Source organism: Dipodomys merriami, unplaced genomic scaffold (genome assembly GCF_024711535.1).
Source record: "Dipodomys merriami isolate MVZ:Mamm:240054 unplaced genomic scaffold, mDipMer1.0.p SCAF_42, whole genome shotgun sequence".
NCBI lineage: Eukaryota > Metazoa > Chordata > Mammalia > Rodentia > Heteromyidae > Dipodomys > Dipodomys merriami.
Window position 1 is genome coordinate 2,039,894 of NW_027205826.1, and position 17,950 is coordinate 2,057,843.

The 17,950-nt window shown below is 53.0% G+C and overlaps 1 protein-coding gene across 3 annotated transcripts in view; it reads left to right on the plus strand.

Moving 5' to 3' along the window:
• The window catches only part of Qrich2 (glutamine rich 2), a 32,742-nt gene that overhangs the window by 7,107 nt on the left and 7,685 nt on the right, over nt 1-17,950 (plus strand). For all 3 annotated transcript variants that reach the window (XM_069992945.1, XM_069992946.1, XM_069992947.1), the window contains exons 5-11: nt 2,522-8,714; nt 11,859-11,944; nt 13,326-13,423; nt 14,473-14,587; nt 16,064-16,318; nt 17,654-17,776; nt 17,875-17,949. In XM_069992945.1, coding sequence (XP_069849046.1) covers nt 2,522-8,714; nt 11,859-11,944; nt 13,326-13,423; nt 14,473-14,587; nt 16,064-16,318; nt 17,654-17,776; nt 17,875-17,949 — 6,945 coding nt within the window. The remainder of the gene's footprint in view (nt 1-2,521; nt 8,715-11,858; nt 11,945-13,325; nt 13,424-14,472; nt 14,588-16,063; nt 16,319-17,653; nt 17,777-17,874; nt 17,950) is intronic.

Consider the following 17,950-nt stretch of genomic DNA (forward strand, 5'->3'; position numbering starts at 1 on the left):
AGTCTCATGACTTCCCTACCCCAGCTGGCTTCAAATCTCCATCCTCAGATCTTAGCCTCCTAAGTAGCTAGGATTTACAGGCGTGAGTCACCGCTATGAAAAAGATTGTTGAGAAGCAGGAGGATGAGCAGGTGCAGTGACAGCTTGTGCCACTGCATAAACCCACTGTCAGGTCTGTCCAGTGGCAGGAAGACACACAACAGGAGTAATGATTGAAGGGTGGGTGGGTCCTGGACAGGAACAGGAAGACAGGACTTTGCATCCAGATGGGTTTTGGTAGACAATGGAACTATGAGGACTATGATGCAGACCTGCATGGTAAACAGAGCCAGGGTGCGTGGGCAGAGGCAGCAGCAAGCCCTGGTCAGCTGGGGAAAGGAGCTGAGCTATGGTGCCTCCTTCCTGGCAGCCAACAGCTCAGCAGTCCAGATCTAACATGCAGGTGCCTATTACAGGCAGGGCTTGAGTGGTAGGATACACAACAATCAGCCCTTCCCAGTAGCCCTTTCCAAGGATGTCCTCTATTCTTTTGGCAACACTGGGGTTTGAACTCAGGATCTTGTGCTTGCTAGGCAGGCGCTCTACCATCTAAGCTATTCTGCTAGCTCTTACTGCATTGGTTAGCTTTTGAGATAGGGTCTCACTTTATGTCTGGGTGAGCCAGGAATATGATCCTCCTAATTGTGCTTCCCTCAATAGCTGGGATGATAGCCACATACCACTTTGTCCAGCTATTGTTTGAGATGGAATGTCTTGAACTGCTTTTGCTTAGGCTGGCCTTGAATGTCTCCCCTCCCCCTACCCCAATCTCCACCTCTAAAGCTAGGATTAAGGCCACTTGTTTGCTTGCTTGCTTGCTTCCTTCCTTCCTTCCTTTTTTTTTTTTTTTTTGGTCAGTTTTAGGGCTTGAACTCAGGACCTGGGTACTGTCCCAGAGCTCTTTTGCTCAAGGTTAACACCCTACCACTTGGAGCCACAGTTCCACTTCCAGTTTTCTGGTGGATAAGAGTCTCATGGACTTTACTTGCCTGGGCTGGCTTTGAACTATAATCTTCACATCTCAGCCTCCCGAGTAGATAGAATTCCAGGTGTGAGCACCAGCTCCCGGCCCAAGGGAGTTTTCTAATGAGTATCTGGGCACTTCTTCATGGCTTTGTTCCTGTACCCCAGGACAACCACGATAGAATGACACTTTTCCAAGTCCTCCTCCTCCTCCTTTTCATGATATAAAGGAACAAAAGATGCTACTGTCAGTGTCTCTATTATCAAAAGCTGAGGTCTGAGGATCAAGATTTAAAGCCACCCTGGGCAAGAAAGTCTGTGAGACTTATCTTCAATTAACCAGCAAAAAGCTGGAAGTGGAGTTGTGGCTCAAGTGGTAGAATACTAGCCTTGGAGCAAAAAAAACCTCAGGGACAGCACCCAGGCCCTGAGTTCAAGCCCAAGACAGGCAAATAAACATGCATACACACACACACACACACACACACACACACACACACACACACACACACACACAGACACACACACACACACACACAGAAATGGCAATTGTAGACAATAGCATGGTATCCCATGCCTTTAACTCTAGCACTCAGGAGGCTAAGACAGGAGAATTCTGAGTTTTAAGACCACCCTGGTCTATATCTGTCTCAAAAGCAAACAAAAAATAGTCCTGTTCCTAGCCTGTGAGAATCTGGGCCCTGTTCTTTCTGAACTTGCAGGTCACCTTAGCTCACCAACCCTGGGTGGTCTCCTCACACATGCGTGCTGACCAAGTCTGTGCTGCTGCTACAGGGGCCTTTTGCATCTCCCTGAGTTCTGCTGCTCTATCTTGTGAGCCTAGCAGCTCAGTTCTGTGCCCTCTCTGTAATGCAGTCTACTACCTTCACCCAGCAGTAAGCTGAAGGGATGCAAGGGTTCACGCCACCCATTTCTCTTATTTTACATCCTTTGGTACCCAATACCCAACATTGGAACACTGCTCTTTCAGCCTTGCTGGGGTTTGGATTTCTCTTCATTTTGGTTGTTACAGAGAAGAGGACAAATCTGGTCCTTAATATTCCATTTCCCTTTTGGATGGAAATGGGAAATGCCCATGATTCGTTTGCCAGGCATTTGTCAGCATCACACTGCAAGGCTGTGCCTTAAATGTATCTATTTGTGTGTGTGTGTGTGTGTGTGTGTGTGTGTGTGTGTGTGTGTGTGTGTGTGTGTGTATCTCCTTTTTTTTTTTTTTTTTTTTTTTTTTTTTGCCAATCCTGGACCTGGGCGCTGTCCCTGAGCTTCTTTTGCTCAAGGCTAGCAATCTACCACTTGAGCCACAAGCTCCACCTCTCTTGCTGGTTGATTGAAGATCAGAGTCTCATGGCCTTTCCTGCCTGGGCTGACTTTGAACCACAATCCTCAGATCTCAGCCTCCTGAGTAGCTAGGATAACAGGTGTGAGCCACTGGCACCTGGCTCCTTCCTACAATCTTTTTGATTTCTAATTATTTATTCCCTTCTTCCTCTTCACCCAGGGCTCAGAACCATCCGCAGATTCTAGTAAGCGCATGGATAGTTCTGCTGGACTCCCTGGCAAGGGCACAAGTGCTGACCAGGCCGCGGATGCTGCTGGTGCCCCGCATCGCCCCCCTGAAAAAACTCCGAGCAAACAATTGGACAAACCTTCCTCTACTGCACTTCCTGGCAGAGAACAACCGCGGGCCCAAGAGGAAGCTGGTGGTCCAAAACCCCAGCCACCTCCTGCATCCCAGGCTGATCGTCGCAAGGCTCGAGAACCATCCTCTGCCACACGTTTAAGACGAGATGAACGAGATGCAGGTCCTGGCCCGAGTCAACAGGACTTATCCTCAGCCAGCCAGCAGCAGCCTTATGCACAACCAGACCAGCAAGCGGGGGTGCCCATTGGTCCGGGTCAAGTCTACCAAAGGCCAGATCAGCCCAGATTAGGGTTACCTACCATGGATCAGCTGGGAAGGCCACGTGCTGGTGTCGTCCACCCACAACGTGTGCCACCCCAAACTCTGGGTCACCCTGGTATGCAAGCACCTCGAATGGGTGCTCAGGGATTGGTTACACCTGGCATGGATCAGATTGGCATGATGCCATCAATGGTACCTGGCAGAGATCAACAAGGCTTGCAGCTTCCTGGTACAGACCAGTTTGATATGGCTTCCTTCGGTACATATCAACCTGGCATGATATATCCTGACATGGACCAACAAGCTGTCATGCAGGAAAGTGGGATGGGAGTGCCCGGAATGGACCAGTCTGGGTTGATACCAATTGGCGTTGATCAGAATGGATTTGTAATATATGGCACAACTGAGCAAGGACTGGTCCCCCCTGGCATAGATCAATATGGACGGCCTCTACCTCTTACAGATCAGTATGCTTTTATGCCACCTGGCTTGATGCCCATTGGTGTGGACCAACAAGGTTTTATACAGCCCAGTTTGGGAGCCTCTGGCTTTATACAGCCTGGCACAGAGCAGGGTGATTTAGTGCGGGCTGGTGAAGATCAAGGTGGTTTGGTACAGCCTGGCACAGACCAGCAAGGTCCTGTACCTCCTGGTGCAGGTCAGCCTGGCTTGGTCCAACCTGGTGCATATCCACCTCGTTTAGCACAAGTTGGTCCAGATCAGAGTGGTTTAGTGCAGCTTGGGGCAGATCAACAAGGTTTAGTGCAGCCTGGCACAGGTCAGCCAGGCTTGATGCCACCTGGTGCAGTTCCTTATGGTTTGGCACAGCCTGGTGCAGCTCAGCATGGTTTGGCACAGCCTGGCACAGGTCAGCCTGGATTGATGCCACCTGGTGTATACCCACCTGACTTGGTACAGCCTGGTGCAGTTCCGTATGGTGCAGTTCCGTATGGTGCAGTTCCACATGGTTTGGTGCAGCCTGGTGCAGTTTCACGTGGTTTGGTGCAGCCTGGTGCACAGCAGTTTGGTGTGGTGCAGCCTGGTACAGTTCCACATGGTTTGGTGCAGCCTGGTGCAGTCCCACGTGGTCCAGTGCAGCCCGGTGCAGAGAAGCTTGGTGTGGGGCAGCCTGGAGCAGAGCAGCTTGGTTTGGTGCAGCCCGGTGCAGAGCAGCTTGGTGTGGGGCAGCCTGGTGGAGAACAGCTTGGCGTGGGGCAGCCTGGTGCAGGTCCACGTGGTATGGTGCATCCTGGTGCAGGTCCACGTGGTATGGTGCAGCCTGGTGCAGGTCCACGTGGTATGGTGCAGCCTGGCGCAGGTCCACGTGGTATGGTGCAGCCTGGTGTAGGTCCACATGGTCTGGTGCAGCCCGGTGCAGAGCAACTTGGCATGGGGCAGCCCGGAGCAGAACAGCTTGGTTTGGTGCAGCCCGGTGCAGAGCAGCTTGGCTTGGTGCAGCCCGGTGCAGAGCAGCTTGGCATGGTGCAGCCCGGTGCAGAGCAGCTTGGCGTGGGACAGCCTGGAGCAGAGCAGCTTGGCGTGGGGCAGCCTGGGGCTATTCCACGGGGTTTTATGCAGCCCGGGGCAGTTCCACAGGGTATGATGCAGCCCGGGGCAGTTCCACAGGGTATGATGCAGCCCGGGGCAGTTCCACAGGGTATGATGCAGCCCGGGGCAGTTCCGCAGGGTATGATGCAGCCCGGGGCAGTTCCGCAGGGTATGATGCAGCCCGGGACAGTTCCGCAGGGTATGATGCAGCCCGGGGCAGGTCCGCAGGGTATGGTGCAGCCCGGGGCAGTTCCGCAGGGTATGGTGCAGCCCGGGGCAGGTCCGCAGGGTATGATGCAGCCCGGGGCAGGTCCGCAGGGTATGATGCAGCCCGGGGCAGGTCCGCAGGGTATGGTGCAGCCCAGGGTAGGTCCGCAGGGTCAGGTGCAGCCCGGGGCTGTTCCACAGGGTCTGGTGCAGCCCAGGGCAGGTCCGCAGGGTCTGGTGCAGCCCGGGGCTGTTCCGCAGGGTCTGGTGCAGCCCGGGGCAGGTCCGCAGGGTCTGGTGCAGCCCGGGGCAGGTCCGCAGGGTCTGGTGCAGCCCGGGGCAGGTCCGCAGGGTCTGGTGCAGCCCGGGGCTGTTCCGCAGGGTCTGGTGCAGCCCGGGGCTGTTCCGCAGGGTCTGGTGAAGCCCGGGGCAGGTCTGCAGGGTCTGGTGCAGCCCGGGGCAGTTCCGCAGGATTTGGTGCAGCCCGGGGCAGTTCCGCAGGGTCTGGTGCAGCCCGGGGCAGTTCCGCAGGGTTTGGTGCAGCCCGGGGCAGTTCCGCAGGGTCTGGTGCAGCCCGGGGCAGTTCCGCAGGGTTTGGTGCAGCCCGGTGCAGTTCCACGGGGTTTTGTGCAGCCTGGTGCTATTCCGCCGGGTTTGGTGCAGCCCGGGGCAGTTCCACAGGGTTTGGTGCAGCCTGGTGCTATTCCACCGGGTTTGGTACAGCCTGGGGCAGTTCCACGGGGTTTGGTGCAGCCCGGGGCAGATCAGCTTGGTTTGGAGCAGCCTGATGTAGATCAGGTACAATCAGGTGCAGATCAGAGTGGCTTAGTACAGACTGGTGCAGATCAGCAAGGTTTGGTACAACCTGGTACAGTTCAGCGTGGTTTGGTACAGCCCGGTGCAGATCAGCAAGGTTTGGTACAACCTGGTACAGTTCAGCGTGGTTTGGTACAGCCCGGTGCAGTTCAGCAAGGTTTGGTACAACCTGGTACAGTTCAGCGTGGTTTGGTGCAGCCCGGTGCAGGTCAGCAAGGTTTGGTACAGCCCGGTGCAGGTCAGCAAGGTTTGGTACAACCTGGTACAGTTCAGCGTGGTTTGGTACAGCCCGGTGCAGGTCAGCAAGGTTTGGTACAACCTGGTACAGTTCAGCGTGGTTTGGTACAGCCCGGTGCAGGTCAGCAAGGTTTGGTACAACCTGGTACAGTTCAGCGTGGTTTGGTACAGTCCGGTGCATATCCATCTGGATTGGTGCAACCTGATATAGATCAGGCTGGATTTGTCTACCCTGAAATGGATCAGTACGGTTTGTCTCAACCTGGGGCAGTTGGCTTGGTGCAACCAGATGCATATTCACCTGAAATGATGCAGCCTGGTGTGTATCCACCTGGTTTGGTATATCCTGGTACAGATCCACGTAGCTGGGTCCAACCTGGCGTAGGTCAACAAGGTTTAGTCCAGCCAAGAGATGTTCAGTATGGCTTGGGGTGGCCTGGTATGGCACAGCAAGGTTTGGTCCAACCTGGTGCAGGGCAACCGGATTTGTATCCTGTGGGTGAGCTTGATTGGACGCAACCTGACCTCAGTCAACGTGGTTTGGCGCAACCTGGTGCAGATGAAAGTGATTTGGCACAACCTGGAATAGATCAGCCTTCTTTGGAACCACCTGGTGCAGTTGAGCCTGGTTTAGAACTTCCTGGTACAGTTCAGCGTGGTTTGGCGCAGCCTGGTGCAATTCAGCGTGGTTTGGTACCACCTGGTATAGCTCAGCGTGGCATGGTGCTACCTGGTGCAGTTCAGCATGGTTTAGGGCAACCAGGTATGTACCCACGTGGCTTGGTACCCCCTGGTGCAGTTCAGCCTGGTTTGATACCACCTGGTGCAATTCACCCTGATTTGGTACCACCTGGTACAGTTAGCCCTGGTTTGGTACCACCTGGTGAAGCCCAGCCTGGTTTGGTGCCACCTGGTACAGTTAGCCCTGGTTTGGTGCCACCTGGTACAGTTCAGCCTGGTTTGGTACCACCTGGTGCGGTTAGCCCTGGTTTGGTGCCACCTGGTGCAGTTAGCCCTGGTTTGGTGCCAACTGGTGCAGTTCAGCCTGGTTTGGTGCCAGTTGGTGCAGTTCAGCCTGGTTTAGTGCCACCTGGTGTAGCTCAGCCTGGTTTAGTGCCACCTGGTGCAGTTAGCCCTGGTTTAGTGCCACCTGGTGCAGCTAGGCCTGGTTTTGTGCCACCTGGTGCAGTTAGCCCTGGTTTAGTGCCACCTGGTACAGCTAGGCCTGGTTTAGTGCCACCTGGTGGAGTTAGCCCTGGTTTAGTGCCACCTGGTGAAGCTCAGCCTGATTTGGTACCACCTGGTGCAGTTCAGCCTGGTTTGGTACCACCTGGTACAGCTAGGCCTGGTTTAGTGCCACCTGGTGCAGTTAGCCCTGGTTTAGTGCCACCTGGTGAAGCTCAGCCTGGTTTGGTACCACCTGGTGCAGTTCAGCCTGGTTTGTTGCCACCTGGTGCAACTAGGCCTGGTATGGTGCCACCTGGTGTAGCTCGGCCTGGTATGGTGCCACCTGGTGTAGCTCGGCCTGGTATGGTGCCACCTGGTGTAGCTCGGCCTGGTATGGTGCCACCTGGAGCAGCTAGGCCTGGTTTGGTGCCACCTGGTGTAGCTCGGCCTGGTATGCTGCCACCTGGTGCAGCTAGGCCTGGTATGGTGCCACCTGATGCAGCTCAGCCTGGTTTGGTGCCACCTGATGCAGCCCAGCCTGGTTTGGTGCCACCTGGTGCAGCTTGGCCTGGTTTGGTACCACCTGGTGCAACTCAGCCTGATTTGGTACCAACTGGTGCAATCCAGCCTGGTTTTGTGCCAGTTATGTATCCTCATGGTATGGTACCACCTGGTCCAGATCAGCTTGGTATGGTCCCACCTGGTGCAGCTCAGCATGGTTTGGTGCAACAAGGTATGTATCCATATAGTTTGGTACCACCTGATGAAGCTCAGCTTGGTATAGTACCTCCTGGTGAAGTTCAGCCTAGTTTGGTACCACCTGGTGAAGTTCAGCCTGGTTTGGTACCGCCTGGTGAAGTTAAACCTGGTTTGGTGCCATCAGGTATGTATCCACATGGTTTGGTACCACCTGGTGAAGCTCAGCCGGGTACAGTACCACCTGGTGCAGCTCAGCGTGATGTGGTGCTACCAGGTATGTATCCACGTGGTATGGTACCACCTGATGCAGCTCAGCGTGGTTTGGTGCCACCAGGCATGTATCCACATGGAATGCTACCACCTGGTACAGCTCAGCGTGGTTTGGTACCACCTGGTGCAGCTCAGCCTGGTATGGTACCATCTGGTGCAGATCAGAGTGGTTTGGTTCAGCCTGAAACCATTCAGGATGATTTGGTACCACCTGGCATGGAACAGCGTGATTTGGTACAACCAAGTCTAAGTCAACCAAGTTCAGTGCAATCAGAAACGTACCCACATGATTTGGTGAGGTCTGGTTCAGATCAAAGTGGTCTGGCATTACACGATCGGGCACATATGCCTCCTTTGTCCCCATACGGTGCATATCCACCAGCTTTCACACAGACTGATCAGCAAGGTGAGATGGTGCTGGATCATTCTGCTTTAGACCAAAGAGAAACCTATCAGGAGGTCCCAGAAGCAGTCATCTCAGTTCAACCAGGTCCTGACTGGACTGGCCAGTCACGTTTGGATTTGACCAGACTACCTTCCTCAGCCCAAGTCCAAGCTGGACTTCCATACTGGATGATCCCCAGCTCAGAGGCCACCACCTTCAGGAGTCGGGACTCACTTAGCTATCTCCAGCGACGCTCATCAGAAAGGATGGAAGGCCGCAGTGACCGCCAGGAATCACTGGACAAGCTAGCTCCTTCCTTCCCCATGGCAGTGGAGACATTTCGTCTCTTGGGAGAACTCATTAGCCTCTATTCAGAGTTGAAGGAAAATATGAAGGATCTGAAGGAAGAAGCTGGCCTATCAGAAATGGAGAAGCTCCAGCTCATGATCAATATGATGGGTAGGTACCACTTGCTGGTAGAAGAGAGATTACTTCCTCCTCCTCCTCCTCCTCCTCCTCCTCCTCCTCCTCCTCCTCCTCCTCCTCCTCCTCCTCCTCCTCCTCCTCCTCCTCCTCCTCCATTTTATGTGCAAGTCCCAGGGCTTGAACTCGGGGCTTGGGCACTGTCCCTGAACCTCTTTGTGTTCAAAGCTAGAGCTTTACTACTTTGAACCACAGTTCTACTTTTTCTTTTTCTTTTTCTTTTTTTTTTGGGGGGAGGGTCCAGTCGTGGGGCCTGAACTCTGGGCCTGGGCGCTGTCCCTCAGCTTTCATTTCAAGGCTAGCGCTCTACCACTTGAGCCACAGCACCACTTCCAGCTTTTTTTTTTTAATGCTTATGTGGTACTGAGGAATCAAACCCAGGGCCTCATGCATGCAAGGCAAGAGCTCTACCACTGAGCCACCTTCCCAGCCCCACTTTTTCTTTTTTCTTTTTTTTTTTTTTTTGTCAGTCATAGAGCTTGAGCTCTGGGTCTGAACGCTGTCCCTCAGCTCTTCAGCTCAAGGCTAGTGCTCTGCCACTTGAGTCACAGCGCCACTTCCAGCTTTTTGGTGGTTTACTGGAGATAAGAGTTTCATAGCTTTACCTACCCAGACTGGCTTTGAACCGTGGTCCTTATCTCAGCCTCCTGAGTAGCTAGGATTACAGGTGAGGGCCACCAGCTCCCTGGCTCATTTTTTTTTTTTCTAAGTAGGTTTTTTGTTATTGTTGTTGTTGTGGGGCTTGAACTCTGCACCTGCGTGCTGTCCCTCAGCTCTTCAACTCAAGGTGAAGCATCTCCCACTTGAGCCACAGTGCCACTTCCTTTCTGAGTAGTTTTTAGGAGATAAGAGTCTCAAGTACTTTCCTGCCCAGACTGGCTTCAAACTGTGATCCTAGATCTCAGCTTCTTGATTAGCTAGGATTACAGGGTAAGCCACCTGAGCCTGGCTTTGTCTTCCTTTTAAGTAGATCTCATGCTTTTCCCTCCCTGCCTTAACCCATGGCTGCTGGACTGATGGATTAAGTCCTGACCCTGAGAATAGCAAGTCTGTTCCTAGACCTCCTGGGTTCTCTTTTGTCTTTTTCCTCTGAATGAATAGCAGGCACAGGTTGGAAGGAATCCAGCAGGATCACAGGGGCCTTGGGAGAAGAAGGAACTCGATCCTCATGTTTGTCAGACTCCCTGGAGAGTGGCTGGGCTAAGAAGAAACCATGGCATTGAGAAACAAGTGGAGAAGAGAGTGTTGAAGAATGAAACCTAGCAGGTTGGGAAGGTGGCTCAGTGGTAGAGTGCCTGCCTTGCATGCATGAAGCCCGGGTTCAATTACTCAGCACCACATAAACAGAAAAATATGGAAGGGACAGTGCCCAAGCCCTGAGTTCAAGCCCCAGAACCGGCAAAAAAAAAAAAAAAAAAAAAGCCTAAAATTTGCCCATCACGATTTTAGCAGTATCCAAGTACCCATGGCTCATCTCTGTAATCCTAACTATGCTAGGATCTGAGAATCACAATTTGAAGCCAACCCAGGGCACAAAAGTCCCTGAGACTCTTAGCTCCAATTAACCAGAAACAACAACAACAACAACCAAAAACCCAGAAGTGAAAATGTGGTTCAAGTTGTGCCTTGAGCAAAACGGCCAAACAAGAGCTAAAGACCCTGAGTTCAAGCCCCAGTACTGGCACAAAAAGACAAGATTTTAGCAGTGGGTAGGAATGTGGGTCAGTGGCATCCAGGATTTAGGCTATTAGCAAGAAGGTATGGGGTTTTCTCTGTGAGTATCGCTGTTTATCAACAGTACGCTCTGCATCATCTCACCCCATTGTCCCCGTTATTGGGGAAAGGATAAAGAGAGATATCCTGGGCTGGGCAGGTGGCTCAGTGGTAGAGTGCTTGCCTGGCATGCATGAGGCCCTGGGTTCAATTCCTCAGCACCACATAAACAGAAAAAACCAGAAGTGGTGCTGTGGCTCAAGTGGTAGAGCGCTAGCCTTGAGCTGAAGAGCTGAGGGACAGCGCCCAGATCTAGAGTTCAGGCCCCACGACTGATGAGAGAGAGAGAGGGAGAGAGTCCATAAGCTGCTGCTGCTGCTGCTGCTGCTGCTGCTGCTGCTGCTGCTGCTGCTGCTGCTGCTGCTCCTCCTCCTCCTCCTCCTCCTCCTCCTCCTCCTCCTCCTCCTCCTCCTGTCAGTGGTGGGGCCAAACTCCTGGGCGCTATCCCTCAGCTCTTCAGCTCAAGGCTAGCACTCTACCACTTGAGCCACAGAGCCACTTCCGGCTTTTTTCTTTTTGCTTATGTGATGCTGAGGAATCGAACCCAGGGCCTCAGGGATGCAAGGCAAGCACTCTACCACTGAGCTACCTGCCCAGCCCTGATTCTTCTTCCTCCTCCTCCTCCTCTTCTTCGCCAGTCCTTGGGCTTGAACTTAGGGCCTGGGCACTGTCCCTGAGCTTCTTTTTTTTTTTTTTTTTTGGGGGGGGTCCGGTCGTGGGGCCTGAACTCTAGGCCTGGGCACTGTCCCTCAGCTCTCCAGCTCAAGGCTAGCACTCTGCCACTTGAGCCACAGCACCACTTCCGGCTTTTTTCTTTTTGCTTATGTGATGCTGAGGAATCGAACCCAGGGCCTCAGGTATGCAAGGCAAGGGCTCTATCACTGAGCCACCTTCCCAGCCCTTTCTGAGCTTCTTTTGCTCAAGGCTAGCACACTTACCACTTGAGCCACAGTGCCACTTCTAGATTTTTCTGTTTATGTGGTATAGGAATTAAACCCAGGGCTTCATGCATGCTAGGCAAGCACTCTACCACTAAGCTACATTCCCAGCCCTCCATAAGCTTCCTATATCCAATTTGCCCACCCCCCCCAAAAAAAAAAATCCAGAAGTGGAGCTGTGACTCAAGTGTTAGAGTAACAAGCCTTGTACAATAAAGTATAGAAATGGTGTCCAAACCCCAAGTTCAAGCCCCAGTACCAGCATAAGACAGAGACAGAGGCAGAGACAACAGAGAGACATAGATGTCCTCCTGTTATCTGAGGTGTTTCTCTTTGAGCCCAGAAATGGTGAGCGGGGGCCTATGGGGCCTGCTAGGTCCTCTGACAGCGGGGCTCCCATTTTCCACAGTCAAAAAGTCACTACCGGATGACCTTCAGGACCAGCTGAAGAACATAAAGACCTTGGCCAAAGAAGTTCGACAAGATAGGATAAGAGTACGTAAGAGAGGGTCCGCCTCCTAAGCTATTTATATATTTATTTGTGTGGGGGTGGGGAGGGGGGCTGTATTGATTTTAGGACTTGAACTCAGACCTGAGCACTGTCCCTTAGATTTTTCACTCAAAGCTGACTCTACTACTTGAGCCACTTCCAGTTTTTTGGTGGCTAATTGGAGTCTCACAGACTTTCCTGCCAGACTGGCTTCAAACTAAAATACTCAGACTTCTGCTTCCTGAGTAGCTAGGACTACAGGCATGAACCTCCAGCACCCAGCTCTTTGGCTTTTTAGAGTGAATCTTAGCACTTGCAATTTATGCTTTAATGGATCAGTTCCTCCCCATGTGCTGTTGAATCATTGGTTCCTTACTGTCCTACCAGGCAGAAAGTGTGCCCACCACCATTATGTCCATTTCCTGTATCTAGAAATGGATACTGAAGCTGGGCGCCCATGGCTCACGCCTGTAATCCTAGGTACAAAGGAGGCTGAGATCTGAGGATTACGGTTCAAAGCCAGCCCAGAAAGGAAAGTCTGTGAGACTCTTAACTCCAATGAACCACCAGAAAACCTGAAGTGGTGCTGTGACTCAAGTGGTAGAGCACTAGCCTTGAGCTGAAGAGCTGAGGGATAGTGCCCAGGCCTAAGTTCAAGCCCAAACAACCAAAAAAAAAAAAAAAAAAAAAAAGATATATCTTGACCAGTTGCTGGTAGCTCACACCTGTAATCCTAGCTACTCAGGAGGCTGAGATCTGAGGATTATGGTTCAAAGCCAGCCCAGGCAGGAAAGTCCATAAGACTATTTCCAATTAATGACCAGAATACCAGAAGTGGCACTTTGGCTCAAAATGGTAGAGCACCCAGCCTTGAGCAAAGGAACTCAGGGACATACCCAAGCCAAGTTCAAACCCCATAACCAACACTCCCCCCCCCCAAAAAAAAAAGAAAAAAATATTTCAGTGGAGATGTGGCAAGTGCTAATCTTGAGCAAAAAAGTAAATGAAAACCACAAAGCCCTGAGTTCAAGCCCTAGTACCAGCACATGTTTATGCTCGTGCATGCATATACACACACACACACACACACACACACACACACACACACACACACACACACACACACACACACAATATTGCTTGGCTAATGGAAAGACCTATGGTCCTTTCTTTACATGTGGCAGCCCTGGAGCCTAATGTGGAATTTTGGGGGGTGTGGGCCAGGAGGCACTGCAAGAGGCTGCTAGACCTTCAGTGTTAATGGGGTGAGTAGTTCAGCAAAGAGACCTAGGTTTTCGTCAGGTTGGGTTAGATAAGGAATAAGGAATGGGGAAGGGCTTTCCTGGGCTTCCGCTGCCTGAGTCTCCTCTTTCATTGCGCTTCCAGCTGGACAAGCTGCAGAGGTTTATGAAAGGCGACATCACGGGGGATGGAGCAAAGGAGGTGAAGACAGGCCAGCTAGGCTTGCAGCTGGGCATTCTCAGGTGAGACCGCAGCCCTGCCCGTGCCCTCCCTGCACCCCCAGTGCACTGTCACCCCCAGCAGCGGCGGTTACTTCTGTTTCCCTCCTGCCCCAATCTCTGGCCTGCATCACACCTGCTCTTCAGTTGCCCCTATTTCCTTTAAGAAACTGCTAGAAGCCTGCACCAGAGGCTCACACCTGTAATCAGCTACTCAAGAGGCTGAGACCTGAGGATCCTGGTTCAAAACCAGGCCAGGCAGAAAAGTCCCAGAGATTATCTTCATTTAACCACCAGAAATCCAGAAGTAGAACTGTGGCTCTAAGTGATAGAGTGCTAGCTTTGAACAAAAAGAGCTCAGGGACAGCCCCCAGCCCTGAGTTCAAGCCCTACTATTGGCACAAAAAATAAACCAGTGGAAGTACCCCCAGGTTCCTAGCTCAGCTCAGCACCAGTGGGGAGGAGTGAAAAGATGTTCCTCTCAAGCATCTTGTTGGAGAATTCTAGTTCTAGCCTATAGGTTCTCTCTCTCTCTCTCTCTCTCTCTCTCTCTCTCTCTCTCTCTCTCTCTCTCTCTCTCTCTCTCTCTCTCTCTCTCTCTCTCTCTCTCTCTGTCTGGTTGGTTGTAGGGCTTGAACTCTGGGCCTGGTCACTGTCCCTGAGCTCTTCAGCTCAAGTTTAGTGCTCTACCACTTGAGCCATAGCACCACTTCCAGTTTTCTGGCAGTTCATTGGAGATAAGAGTTTCATGGACTTTGCTGCCCAGGTTGGCTTTGAACCATGATCCTGAGATCTCGGCCTCTTGTTTAACTAAGATTACAGGCATGAGCCGCCAGCGCCTGGCTAGAGTTCTCTTTTTTGCAGGGTCCTGGCCCACTGCCTAGCAGGCCAGGCCAGTACACCAGGCATCCCCTGTGGGACAAAAGTAGGGTGTTGAACTCCCTAAGTAGAGGCCTCTGGGCAGTGAACATCCTTCCTGCCATCATCCTGTGTCCCCCACGGCCAGGCCTCTGCACCCCAGGCTCAGGCATCTGGGCTGGTAGTGAAGTCAGATTGTCTTTCCTGCCTGACAGAGTCACCGTGAGTGACATTGAGAAGGAGCTGGCTGAGCTGAGAGAGAGCCAAGATCGAGGGAAGGCCATCATGGAGAATTCGGTCTCAGAAGCTTCCCTTTACCTGCAGGAGCAGGTGAGTGCCAAGCTCGGAACATTACTTTTTTTTTTTTTTTTTTTTTTTGTCGGTCGTGGGTCTTGAACTCTGGGCCTGAGTGCTGTCCCTCAGCTCTTCAGCTCAAGGCAAGCACTCTACCACTTGAGCCACAGCACCACTTCCCGTTTTCTAGTGGTTTATTGAAGGTAAGAGTCTCACAGACTTTCCTGCCTGGGCTGGCTTCAAACCTCGATCCTCAGATATCAGCCTCCTGAGTAGCTAGGATGACAGGCATGAGCCACGGGTGCCCAGCTGAACATTACTTCTGATAAGCCTTGCTGAACTCCTAGATGGTTTGGAGCGGCTCCTGGCCACCTCCCTCTGTCTGTCTCAGTTGATGCTGGACCATCATTGCTTTTTGCTTTCTCCCCACACTGCCTCTCCCTGGCAGCCACTTACACTTCTGTCAGCAAGAAAGGAGACACACACATGGGCCCTGGGAGGGTGATAAAGAGCTGATATTCTTTTTTTTTTTTTTTTTTTTGTCGGTCGTGGGGCTTGAACTCTGGGCCTGGGCGCTGTCTCTCAGCTCTTCAGCTCAAAGCGAGCACTCTACCACTTGAGCTACAGCGCCACTTCCGGTTTTCTGGTGGTTTATTGGAGATAGGAGTCTCACAGTCTTTCCTGCCCGGGCTGGCTTTGAACCGCGATCCTCAGATCTCAGCCTCCTGAGTAGCTAGGATTACAGGCATGAGCCACCAGCGCCCGGCAAGAGCTGATATTCTTGTATTGCAAAGCTCTTCCATCTTGAACTTCATGCTGTGACATTTCTGTCATGCTGGTCCCCCACCCCACCCCAGAAGCACTGCAGGGGAGGCTCTGCACTCTTCGGTCATGATATGCTCTAAATACAGGTCCTTTCAGATCTGAGGTTTTAAGGGACAAAGGCCCATCATGATGCTGACCCCCCTGTCCAGTTCCAGGGACCCCCTTCAGGCTTAGTGACACTGACAAATCACTGTCACCAGGCCCTGGAGAACATTCCAGCCCTTCCTCCCAGCTCTACCTATCTCTTTGACTCTTGAGGAGTGGCATTGCTGGCTAGGGATGGAGCACCCACTAAAAGCCCCACTAAGAGCCCCCCATGACTAGGTACTAAGGAGGTGGTGACAGCCTGTCTTACAGCAGGGCCAGACAGAAAGCACGATCCAAAAGCCGGGCACCGGTGGCTCACACCTCTCATCCTAACTACTCAGGAGGCTGAGATCTGAGGATGGTGGTTCAAAGCCAGGCTGGGCAGGAAAATCTGTGAGATTCTTATCTCCAGTGAACCACCAAAAAAGAAGGAAAAAGCTGGAAGTGGAGTTGTGGCTCAAGTGGCAGAGCGCCAACCTTCGGTCAAAAAAGGTCAGGGAAAAACAAAACAAAAAGCTCTGGGACAGCACCCAGCACCAGGATGGAAACAGGCATGTCCGCGAGCCTCGCCCTGCCCTGCCCGGTCTCTCCTAACCCCAGTTAGACAAACTGAGGACAATCATTGAGAGCATGCTGGCCTCCTCCTCCACGCTGCTGTCCATGAGCATAACCCCGGAGAAGCCCCAAACCATGATGATGCCTGGCCACGTGAACCTGGAGGCCACATGCCCGGCCTGCAGCCTGGACGTAAGCCACCAGGTCAGCCTGCTGGTGCAGCGCTACGAGCAGCTGCAGGACATGGTGAACAGCCTGGCCGCTTCCCGGCCCTCCAAGAAGGCCAAACTTCAGAGCCAGGTGGGTTCCTGCTCGAGTCTGTCACCCTGCAGCTGGGCCCTAGGCCACAGCGGACTCTCCAGAAGCGCTCTCCAGGGAGGGACTGAAGCCCCTGGTCCTTCCCAGAGCCGCAGCGAGGGCAGCAGCAGAGATGTCTGGGGACAGGAGACTGTGGGGGTGGCACTGGCTAACCGAGGGTGGAGAAGAGTCTACCAAGTGGCGGGGGGGGGGCAGGGAGAACATGATCACAGAAGACATCCTGCATGCCAGTCTCCCCAACCCTTTCGGAACACCCCCCCCACACACACACACAAAGGGCAGGCTTGCCGGTGGGGAGGGGCTCCACAACAAGTCCTTGGGTCTTGCCTCTGGGTTCCAAATGTAGACTCAGGGGTTCAGCTGTGTGGTTCAGGGAAGATGGCAAAGCTATGGATCATACCTCAACCCTCAGAGGCCACGGGACAGCACATGACCCCTGAGCCTCTGTCACCTCCACTGAGCACCCCCAGATCCGTGAAGACATGGGGGAGCCCTGCCCCATCCGTTTGGGGAACAACTCATAGTGGGAAATGGTGAAAGCAGAAAGGGGCTGATAGCCGCTGATCTGTTGGGGGGTGTTTGGTCTGGGTTTTCTAAGGCAGGGTCTTTTTTTTTTTTTTTTGGTCTGGTCGTGGGGCCTGAACTCTGGGCCTAGGCACTGTCCCTCAGCTCTTCAGCTCAAGGCTAGCGCTCTACCACTTGAACCACAGCGCCACTTCCGGCTTTTTTCTTTCTGTTTATATGGTGCTGAGGAATCGAACCCAGAGCCTCAGGCATGCAAGGCAAGCGCTCTACCACTGAGCCACCTTCCCAGCCCCGTAAGGCAGGGTCTTGAGATTCAGTCCAAGCTGTCTTCCAACTTAAGATCCTCTGCCCCATTTGTGTGTGTGTGTGTGTGTGTGTGTGTGTGTGTGTGTGTGTGTCACGGGGCTTGAACTCTGTCTGTGTGTGTGTGTCACGGGGCTTGAACTCTGGGCCTGGGCGCTATCCCTCAACTCTTCAGCTCAAGGCAAGCACTCTACCGCTTGAGCCACAGCACCACTTCCAGTTTTCTAGTGGTTTATTGGAGATAAGAGTCTCACGGACTTTCCTGCCCGGGCTGGCTTTGAACTGTGATCCTCAGATCTCAGCTTCCTGAGTAGCTAGGATTGCAGGCATGAGCCACCGGCACCCGGCTTGCTCCAGTTCTTGAGTGTTGGGATTACAGGCACGCACCACCACACCGGGCCAGGTGGAGTGTCATAGGACAAGCTATCAAGGGCAGCCTCGGGGTTGGCCAGCATCTTCAGACAGCCTACCCTGTGGTTCCTGTGGCAGGACGAGGAGCTGCTGGGCCATGTGCAGAGCGCCATCCTGCAAGTCCAGGGTGACTGCGAGAAGCTCAACATCACCACCAGCAACCTCATTGATGACCATCGGCAGAAACAGAAGGAGATTGACGTGAGCCGCTGCCCAGAGCCTGCATGGGGCTGAGGCCCAGCCTCCTCCTCCCAACCCCCGTCACTCAGTTCTTCATTTCCGGCTCTCTGGGCCCCTAGGAGCTGTATCAGGGCATTCAGAAGCTGGAGAGAGAAAAGGCCAACAGGGAAAGCCTAGAGATGGAGATCGATGTTG